Source organism: Geospiza fortis, unplaced genomic scaffold (assembly GCF_000277835.1).
Source record: "Geospiza fortis unplaced genomic scaffold, GeoFor_1.0 scaffold408, whole genome shotgun sequence".
Taxonomy (NCBI): Eukaryota; Metazoa; Chordata; class Aves; order Passeriformes; family Thraupidae; genus Geospiza; species Geospiza fortis.
Window position 1 is genome coordinate 1,051,549 of NW_005054330.1, and position 10,564 is coordinate 1,062,112.

Sequence of the window (10,564 nt, forward strand, 5' to 3'; positions counted from 1 at the left end):
GGATCCGGGCCGTGCCCGCGATGGCGGAACTTGAGCAGTTCCTTGAGGAGGCAGTGAACCGGGCCTGGCGTGGCCATCCAGCTGAAATCTCTCTCTGGTCTCCTTCCCGAAGCCGATCTCTCACAAGTAGTCACAAGCATAATCATGGAGAACACAAGTGCCACGAATGGAGCTGTAGCAGATGCCATAAGAATTAACTTTTTAGTCTAAAAAGACTAAAAAGGCAGCGGGATTAGTGATTGATGAGTGGAACTGCAGGAGCCTATGCAGAAATCCCTCAGGGGAGTCGCACCCTGAGGAGCAGCAGAGCTGTGTGGGAGTGAGTGAGCACTTATGAGGTGTCTGAGGGAGAAAATCACCCTGCCCTGACGGGCTGGTGTCAGATCTGATAGATCTGGGGTTCAGACAAAAGGTTTGCAGGTAGAAAGCCTGGAAATGCTCTGCCCATGGGAATGCGGATGTTCAGCAACCTACGGGCAGCAACACACAGGTTGCAGGGCATCGAGGGTGTTTGAACCTCCGGCAGCTCAGCCCCTGAAGCTTTCCAAGTTTCCACTTGTGGCAGTTGCCAACGACCTGAATAGTTATGAAATGTCGAGACTTTGGCTGCTCACAATTATTTCTGAAAGCCATTTGTACATTGATTTTAAATTAGTGGAGATGTTAAACACTAAAGGAAAACATGAGCTTTGGAAGATCAAAGGCACTGGTGTGCTGGTTTGGCATTACTCCAGCATTGGAGTTCTGCCAGGCTTTCATGATACAGAGAACAAACTGCATTTGTAAGCTTGTGTTTGTTCTTTTCTTGCACACTGCAGCATGACATTGAGCTAAGGCTGAAAGTTCATCTTTCTACTTTGACACCTTTGTGAAAAACATGGCAATTTTTCAATAAGCCTTTTAATTGGAGTGCAAAAAATTGTTTGTTCGGGTTCTGCTAAGCCCCTGAGACACTGGCCATTGGAGATACTGCTTCTCTTTTGTGTGCCTCTTCTGGATTTGGACTCATGTTTCTTCTGTAATTCTAATTCCCACTTTGAAGTGTTACTTTTTCCTACCAAAATGCAGATTCAGTATTAATAACTGCTTCAGATTTCAGACATCCATTTCAAGTTGCCCTTATTTGCAAGAAAAGTGGAGTGAACAGGGCTGCCTTACATTGCTGATTTGTAATATTTACAGCTATACTGGGGAGATCTGATTTATCATCATATGATTTATCATAAAGATATCCATATGTCTTGGAATTATGACTGAAGAAAAATCCTGACCTTCTGTCTGCAGGTGATTTAATTTTCCTATTTAATTTTATGTGGAACCAGAGCCCATGAAAAGCATGTTTCCTTTTGCCGCAAACATTTGTGATCATGAATAAACCACAGAAGTGCAGGTACGTATGTGCTAGTAGTGGTGCCTGAGCTACTTCACAGTGATGTGTAACCAAAAAAAGTGGAAGCTGCCCTTGGCACTGGTGTTGTCCATTGTTACTGAATATAATAACAGCATCCATTAGTGTTGGCAGTAGTAGCTAGCAAAAGAAGGGCATGACACCCTGCATTCTAGTCCTGTTGAATAGTTTTAGTAGTACTAAGATGAGCTCTGGGGCAGTTGCTGAGAATATATTTAGATAAATATTATCATACTACCATTAGGATATATAAAGTGTTTTATTAAATATATGGTTGAGTCACTGGGTAAGAGAGTGCCTAAGAAAAGGTCCATAAAGCTGGTCTTACACTGTGACACCCTTTCAGAGAGTTTTAACAAAAAGGCTTCAAGTTTAATTCTGATTTCCACTTTTTTCCCCCCCCCTTCACTGTTTATACATTCCTGTCTTTGTATTTTTCTTTTTTTCAGTCATTGGATTTAATCCTGTGATCCACGTGACTCAGGAATGCTTCTCACCCTGCCTTCACCCCGCTGGGGGGATCAGCACTACCACCAAGGATGTGCCAATGAGGATTCTGTTGGTTGTCCTGCCAGAAACCACATTAGTTCCTGCTAAAACAGCTTTATGTTTTATGTTCCAGGTGGCCAACCCACCAGAGGAAATAATTGTGTTTAACGAAGGTGGAGAGGCTTTACCCTTGTGTAATCTCAGATACAGAGAAAGAAATGTGTGTTCAATGTTATCTACACATGAAAAAAGGGGGAATAGGGGAGGAAAGTAAAATGGAGGAGGGGGGCGTAGAGAAAAGATAATCTGAGAAAGAGCTTGCTTGCCAAAAGTGTGTCTGAAAATACTTGGATGGTGGCCCAGGCCCCCAAGTTCTTGACACCAGCTGGAGTGTTCCCATACCTGTATCAATAGCTGATTAAATGAGAAGAGAACCTGTTTAGCAGCCTAAAACAAGGTTGTTCAAAACCTGTAAACAAATTCCACTTATTCTTAAATTTTGTTATTACACATTTGGATTCAGGAGTGCGCTTTTCAAAGTTTTAGTGCTCTCAGTCTCAGGGAATATGCAGAATCTGTATCCTCTGGCTGCTGCAAGGAGCTGCCACCCTGCCTGCATGCTGTCCAAAGTGACATTGGCTTTCCCTTCTCTTAACACTGGCACAAGCAAGCCCTTCAGAAAGGTGATTTTCACTCAGCTTTCATCCCTTCTCCATTTATACTTAATAAGTTATTGGGATTCTGCTTCATTGGCTTCTGTGATTGTTCCCAGGTTACCACCAGAAAAGCATGGAAAAGACACAGTTCAACTTCAAATCATGACTTTCCTAACATATGTGTACCTTGCATTCCAGTTCCTTGTCCTCATGTCCTGATGTTCCACCCACACGTTGCTGGTACTTCCAACCACCCAGAATTTCAAGGAAGAGTGAGGTAGGTCTGCTTGAGTTCCATCTTAGATCTTGGTTGTGGGCCAAAGGCATGGGCTGGAGAGTCTGACTTTGGTCTCTTTATGGTCCAGTCCTCTGACCTAGCTGATTTGTGGTGAGGGAGAGATCACATCACGCCTGTACCTGAAGTGACTCCTGTAACACCTCTTCTAATTCCTTCAGGCCTTCTTGCTGGATTTCTGTCTGTATTTTCCCCATAGCAGTGTCCCAATTCTTATGAACAGAATTTGGTTAAATTCTATTTCTATAGAGAAAAAACCCCAAAGTTACAAAATCTTTAGACCTGGAGTTACTGCAGCAGTGTTACTTGTTATGTTAATTACGAGTTGTTAGAGTTAATCGTTCTCTTTGACCCTAGCCAGGGCAAGTTGATAGCTCCTTTTGTATTGGTAAAGTCCTGCCTAAGGCAAAAGTGTACCTCTCCCCAGACAGTGGGGGAAAAGGACATTACAATATGTAGATTTCAGAACCAAAGTGTACTCTGGGAAGTGCTGAACTTATAAAAACCCCAAAAACAACGAGCCAATTGTAAAATTAAGAAATTACAGTGATTCCTGGATGTGAGGAACAGAGTGCTGGACCTTCAGAGATGTTGGGAGACCTTGGTGCCCCTCGCCCTGACTACAGAAGTCGTCTGGAATGGTGACCCGGAGCCAGGGAGCAGGGAAAAGCAGAGAAACACCGGGGGTCCCTACCCAGAAGCCCCTGTGAGGATAGGACACCCCGGCTCTGGCCCTTGTGGACAAAGCTGTGCATATCCTCCTCCTCTGAACCACGACGGAGACTGCAGACCCAGGCAGCACCAGCTGGCTCACGTAGCCCATATCTTGTGACAGAGATGTCTCACATGCCTCTGTTGTAGGATTATCTACTTCCCCATGCAATCGAGTTGGTTCTCCCATCACCACAGTCAATGAAATCTTGCTTCTGATTCACAAAAGAAATCTAAGTTAACTCAGTCTACACTATCAGTGTTTTTGGAACAAAAATATTCTGCAAGTTGACTTGAAATTAGGCCTTTTAGAATGCTTTTTTCAGGAAAAGAGGATCTCCCTTCAGTGCTACAGGAGTTCTCAGCAGCCATAGGCACTGAGAAGGGAGGGGCTGAGGGGAAAGTGTTTGCTGATTCCCAGTTTGGACACTCCTTCTCATGGGGAGAGAACTGAGAGGAGGCCACCTCGTAAAGCGCGACTGTCGTAAAATCGGCCATAAAGCGCAACTGTCGTAAAAGCTGTCGTAAAGCGCGACTGTCATAAAATCGGCCGTAAAGCACGCTGTCGTAAAAGGTGCCGCAAAGCGCGACTGTCGTAAAAGGCACCGTAAAGCGCGACTGCCATAAAAGGTGTTGTAAAGCGTGACTGTTGTAAAAGGTGCCGTAAAGCGCGACTGTCGCACAACCGGCCGTAAAGCGCGACTGTCGTAAAGCTTCCGTAAAGCGCAACTGTCGCAAAACACGACTGTCGTAAAAAGGTGCCGTATAGCGCGACTGTCGTAAGACTGCCATAAAGCGCGACTGTCGTAAAAGGTGCCGTATAGCGCGACTGTCGTAAGACTGCTGTAAAGCGCGACTGTCGTAAAAGGTGCCGTAAAGCGCGACTTCACTGGTCTCAGGCAAGACCAAAAATTAACAAATTTATATCATTTTGTAGCAGTGGCATTTTTTTGCCAATTTACTAATTTTTCCAGAAAACTGACGTGCTTATTAAACAGCAGAGGTCCCAGTGTAGAGACACTTCCTAATCCCCCTCACACTGCCAAGGATTGCTGATATAAAGGGAAAATCTGTCTGCTTACAAGGACATGGCAGTATTTTAAGATAAAGATCTCTTGATTTGCTTCTTTCTGTCAGACAGAGAAGGAAATTTCTCTTGCACATTCAGAGCTTGGAACAAACCACTGGGAATGGTTTGGGAATTTAAACGACAAGATATCCACACCACAGTAAACAGAAAGGCTGGCAACCCTGTGCCCCGTTCTGGAAGAATGAAAAGTTCCTGGGAAAACTCTGCAAACATTAGTCATGTAAACAGATCTTTATACATAGCCCCTGGATGCCCTTGGGAAGGTTTATGCCATCTGCCAGTCCCTGAGAGAGTCCAGCTGGGAATCAAACAGCATTGGTCACTCAGCCAGGAAAATGGGCAGTGGTCAGGTGATCTGTTTGGTGGGCAGCCCTGATCCCTGCAGGAATCCCACAGGTCAAGAGGAGGTTGTAGTTGTTATTGCTTTGCTTAGTTGTTCTGGCCTCTGCTTCCAACCAGCTTGGCCCATCTGCTTCCCACACCATTCTTTTATTGTTCTCTTGATTCTGCTTCCATTGCAAGGATTCCCTTTCCCTTTAAAAGGTCCAGTTGTTGGCACCTCTGGTGCTTTGCTGTGGTTTATCTGTTTGTGGTACCTATTCCCATGTGTAGTCCTACTTCATCTCTTTGGCTTTTCTCTTTCTAGCTTGGTCCCAAGCACAGTGTTCCCCTGCAGGGTTTTCTCCTCCTGCTGGCAGGGAAATGTGAACCAGAGAGTTGTGCAGAGTACACAGGATTTGGAGGTTCTGGGGGGTGCCACAGGAGCTGTGCACAGAGAGGCGTTGTGCTCACTTGTGTACACTGATGCACAATGACACATTAGAGGTGGTAGTCACAAGCAAAAGAAAAAAGGCAAAGGTCCTACGCTGACTGGAGATGATGCAGCAATTGCATTTTTGGGGTGGTTCTGCAGAATGTGCTTGGGCAGTAGAGGAGAGACTGAACTTGCTGCTGTGCTGTCCCAGGGAACCAACAATGCTGTTCTGGGTTTTGTGCCAGTGTCTCACATGTTGAGCAAGCTCTCTGAGGAAAACATTTAACTTGAAATCTCACATACCTAAAAGCTCCTGTTCCAGTAAGTCTTTTTGTTTGCACATCCTGGTTCAGAACTGGAACTTCTTCTTGGAAAATACCCAGGGAGGTAAACAACCATGCTTAGGAAAACTTGATGGCTGCTTCCTGTTGGCAGAAGCCAGCTCTTCTTTGGAGTACTGCCAGCATTTAAAAGGGAAAACCTTTTCTTATTTCTTAGAACTTCCCTAGACTTTGAAATTATTTTAGAAGTCCAGAGCCCCTGAGAGTCCTGGAAGCTTTCTTGTTTTGTAATTTTGAATTTATTTCCTTATATTCTTCCATCTGGGTGCCCTTTTGTATGCAGAACCCTGTCTCCAGCTGTCATGTGACCCTGTATGAAGAGAGGAAATTATCAGGAAATGTCAAGTTATTAATCAGTTCTGTTTCACCATAAGTTCAGGACCCAAAATGGGGGGGGATATTGTCAGAATTATCCATCTCCTGCCTCCTACATTTTTGATTTGCTGACTCCCCAGAGGGCACAGGGTAGCAGCTGGTGTTCAGAGAGGGACAGGTCTATCATGGTTTGTCTCTGGTATCCTCACTGATTTGCTCTGTTAGCACTGCCTTTAATGATAACTCTTATGTAAACAGGCAGGGACAGCTAAAGCCCTTAATCTACTAATTAAACAGATCCTATGCTAGTAGTTGAATATGGAAAATGAGTGTTTTAAGGTGATTAATTAAAAGTGCCAGTCAGATCTTTTAACTTAGATAAGTCTTTAATATAATAGATGACCTAACATGAAATAGAGTAAATAGTTTTTTAACTCATAGTTTTTTTAACTCACGGTCACATGAATCAATCCATTGTTAATGTAGGAATTCCTTCATTTTAGCCAGTTACATTTGAAGAGTGTTTTTTGCTTTCGGTACTCAGAAGCAGTGAAATCTATTTTTTGGCTTTAGCATGGAGTTCTTCATATTGCAATTAGTATTAGCAGCTGATATGTCATACACTTTAACCAAGTGGTTCAAATTTATTCTGCAATGTTTAAATATTGTTCATTTTATATAACTGCTTGAAGTAGTGCTTCATGAACAGCAACTCGTACCCTATATTTACTCCAGAAACACTAATAACAATGTTGAATTAAATACAGAAGTGTCGATATCTAGATTGTATATAAATATGTGAAATATGCAGGGTGTGTTATTTATATTTAATTTCATTGGTGGCTTCTTTGATATGATGAATGAGGAAACTGCTAAGCATTGACCTAATGAACACATGAAATTAACAGTGGTCTGAGATTAGTGCAACTGTAACTGAAAGTGAGTAGATGTGATACAGAGCAGTCTCAGGAACACAGCAGCACAGAGAAAGACATTGCTATGGATGCATTTGAGGGTCTTTCTTGCAGAATGAATACTGAGAATCTTGGAAAATATAGCTCCAATTTTCTCCCAAATCCATTCTGTTCCTGCCACCCCTTGCAGAGATTTTAGATGACCAAAAACATATAGAAATAATTTCCTAAGTTTGTTTCTTAGAATTGTTTTTTCTGCTTTTGGTAACAGGATCTGCTGTGCCTGCCTGGTGAGGACTCTGAAGGAAAGCATCAATCATGGATGTATGGTCCTGCAACTCTTATTTGAGCTTGTACTGTGTATTGGGGAATAGTTTGCAAAAAGAAAGGACTGAACTTATCTAAATACGGGTATTTTCAGTACAATCTACATAATTCAGTTTTACAGACTTGATTCATTATTATTTTTTCCCTAGTAGTAAAAGTACTAGTAAAAGTAGACAATTACATGTACGGAGAAGGATTCCCCAGTCACCATGTTCTTACAGATTTGAAAGACTACATGTTGTTTAAAACATTGGAAACCTTAACTATTCAAACATTAACTACGAATTTTGTTCAGGACAAATTGTTATAAACAAAGTTGCTGTGGCTAGTCAGTTGGTTGTTTTGCATTGCTTCGATGCTGATTTACTTGACTTGTGTTTCCAAACCTTAAATAGCAAGAGGCAAAGCCACTTTGCACGACATTTTTTTCTCAGTATAACTATCCACTGACTTTTCTTTTTGTTCTTTAATTAAGCTGACAGGCTACAATGGTTTGTTACTTTAATTCAGAATAATTGCTGATAATGACGAAACCATCTCTTCCATAAATCATCCATCTCCTGCCTCCTACACTTCTGATTTGCTGACTCCCCAGAGGTAGCAGCTGGTGTTCAGAGAGCGACAACTCTATGATGGTTCGTCTATGATATCCTCACTGATTTGCTCCATTAGTGAAGCATCTATAGTCAAAACGTTGTCCATTACGATGGGCTTTCAGGTCCAAAGTTCAATGGTGAGGTTTGCCTGCAGATGCTAGATGAAGATGCTAGATGAAGAAGATTGGAGGAGATATTTTAACCCTTGTGCTGCTGCCGGACCCTACAGCCCCGCTGGGGCTCCGCTGACGCCCCGGGCACGTCCCGCGGCCCCGGCGGCTCTCGGGCGCCACCTGCTGGTGGCCCGCCGCGCTGCACCCGCCCCGGCCCGGCCCGGCCCCTCCCCGCGGCCCTCGGAGCTCCGCAAGCGCCCGGGTGTGTCGAGCGAAGCTCCAAGTCAGCCCGAAAACTCTCTGCTGTGCAATTCTGTCTCAGAGAAAAAGGGCAGGCGTGTACATGTCCTTGAATTTACTGGGGAAAGGATAGCACTTGTTCCTATTGCTTATTAAGAGGTACACCAGTATCATTTACTTAGGAAATAAGCTCTGCAGAGCAACATATAGGGAATGGGCAATAGTCTGAGTTATCAGTTCCTGAAAACACCTGGACTGGTGAATGAGTTAACCAGGCTTTTTATCCTTCCTATGGACAGCTGGTCTGCTCTGAGGAAATAGTTTTGGGCTTTTTCTGTAATGTTCATCACATTTATTTTGTGATTGTATATATATAGTGTATATATAGTGCATGTATTATGTGGCTACTTCACTAACTTTGTTTTCTCTCACGAGCAGAGGGAGGAGGGTTCTAAAATATCCATTTCTTTGCAAGGGAAATGAGATGTAGGAAGTTCAGTGTCAAAAGCATCCTCTAGTGTTGATTGCCTGCTTCTGAGATAGAATTATAGAATTGTTTATGTTGGAAAAGATCTGTAAGACAATTGAGTCCAACCATTTCTCCAGCACTGCTAAGCCACTAAACCATGTCCCCAAGTGCCATATCCATGCATCTTTAACATCCCCTAGGGGGATGGTGACTCCAGCTCTATCCATGGCTCCCTGATCCAATGCTTGACAACCCTTCCCATGCAGAAATGTTCCCTAATATCCAATCTAAGCCTCCCCTGATGAAACCTGAGTTTTTTTCCTCTGGTTCTGTCACTTGTTACTTGTAAGAAGAGACTGAGTGCCTAGAGAATGGTTTCTCAGACCATTTGGCATTGCACATAATTTAGTTTTGCTCAACTCACAGCTCTCTCTGTCCTCAGCTGTAGTTATAAAATGCTTGAGACCTTTGTATTCAGACCCTGGGCCTCAGTTTTTCATTCAGGGGGAAAAAAAGAAAACATATCTGAAGTATTATGGCATAACTGAATTGTGAACTCTATACTGCCAACTGGGCAGGATGCCAATTAGAAATATTTGATGCTTTAATGATAGACAGCCCATTCTCTTCCTGTAACTTCCTGCTTGGATTTCTGCCCAAGTCGAGGGAACTTGGTGACCTGAGACCTATTGCCTCATGTCACTCCTCAGTATTTCACTGTGAGGCTGCTCCAAGGCAATTTTGTTGTGTCTGTAGTCCAAGTGGAATGGATCAGATCTTCAGCAACTTTTATTTTAGGCATAGGATCTGTCCACTTGCTGTATAGAGCCCCATTCACATCTTTTTCTGTTGGTAGCTTCCAGACAGTTTAAGCTGTTCCTAGGTTGATTGTGATGTAGCAGACCATATGTTGGACAAGCATCAGCCATTTGGGGGAAGGAAAATCAAGTAGGGGTAGTTTGCACTAAGGGATTAAAATGCTTCTATTTAGTACACTAGATGCCATGCATTTCTGAAATTGTACTGAAACATACCTGTAGTCAAAAATTAGCACCTGTTGACCACATCTAAATTTGCATAGTGCACCACAGCGGTGTCCCTTCCAGCTCCCTTTCTAAACATGCAATAGTTTTGTGCCCTTTGATCCCCTGCACTGTAGTCTTAAGTGGGTGTTTTGTGGTTTACTGTAGGAGCCCAGAGTTATGGTCCTTCTTGACCCTTTGCCACTGAAGAAATCTTCCATGTGTTAAGCTAACATTGCTCACTGTGTCATGCTAAGGAAGACACTACTTTGTCTTTACCTGTAACAAAAAGTATACTTAGGAAAAGAGCTGGCCATTTGTGGACTAAGGTATTATTTCTTCTGCCAGTGAGTTAGGGCTGGGCTCTGTTTCCAAATATTGTGTTTCATAGCCAACAAGGGATCTTGGATCAGTTTGTCTCAATCCTCCTTGTCACTGAGTGCTATTTTTAGGCTGTGTAACACCATGTATTAATGAGTTCCATTACTTAGCCGTACATACTTTCAATGGAAAAATGTGTAATTGGCTGACATCCAGTTCTTGTGCGAGACAGCAACAAAAATCATTACTAATACATTTTCCCCTCATCATTGATGGAGGTTTTGTAGACTCATGTTTACAGCCCAGCGAAAGAGCCCAGGTAACCCAGCCTCGCTTAACTCAGATTCAGGAGGCTGGGATCAGGGCTCCGATGAGCCCAGACACACACGAGGAGCCCGCCGGGTGCCACCTGCAGATAGTTGGCACATCCGGCGGGCAGCGCAGCGGTGTCTGCGGAGGATGGGTGCCTGTGGTACCCGCGTTGCCAGAGCACTGCTCCGCCC

At 43.5% G+C, this 10,564-nt stretch overlaps 1 protein-coding gene across 1 annotated transcript in view; it reads right to left on the minus strand.

Annotated features, from left to right (window-relative positions):
- XBP1 (X-box binding protein 1) overlaps positions 1 to 4,649 on the minus strand; it is a 7,398-nt gene extending 2,749 nt beyond the window's left edge. Inside the window, exons 1-3 of the mRNA XM_031057460.1 lie at positions 4,642 to 4,649; positions 3,913 to 4,448; positions 2,300 to 2,311 (exon numbers count right to left, since the gene is read on the minus strand). Of these exons, the coding sequence (XP_030913320.1) occupies positions 2,300 to 2,311; positions 3,913 to 4,448; positions 4,642 to 4,649 (556 nt within the window). The remainder of the gene's footprint in view (positions 1 to 2,299; positions 2,312 to 3,912; positions 4,449 to 4,641) is intronic.
- Positions 4,650 to 10,564: the final 5,915 nt, after the last annotated feature.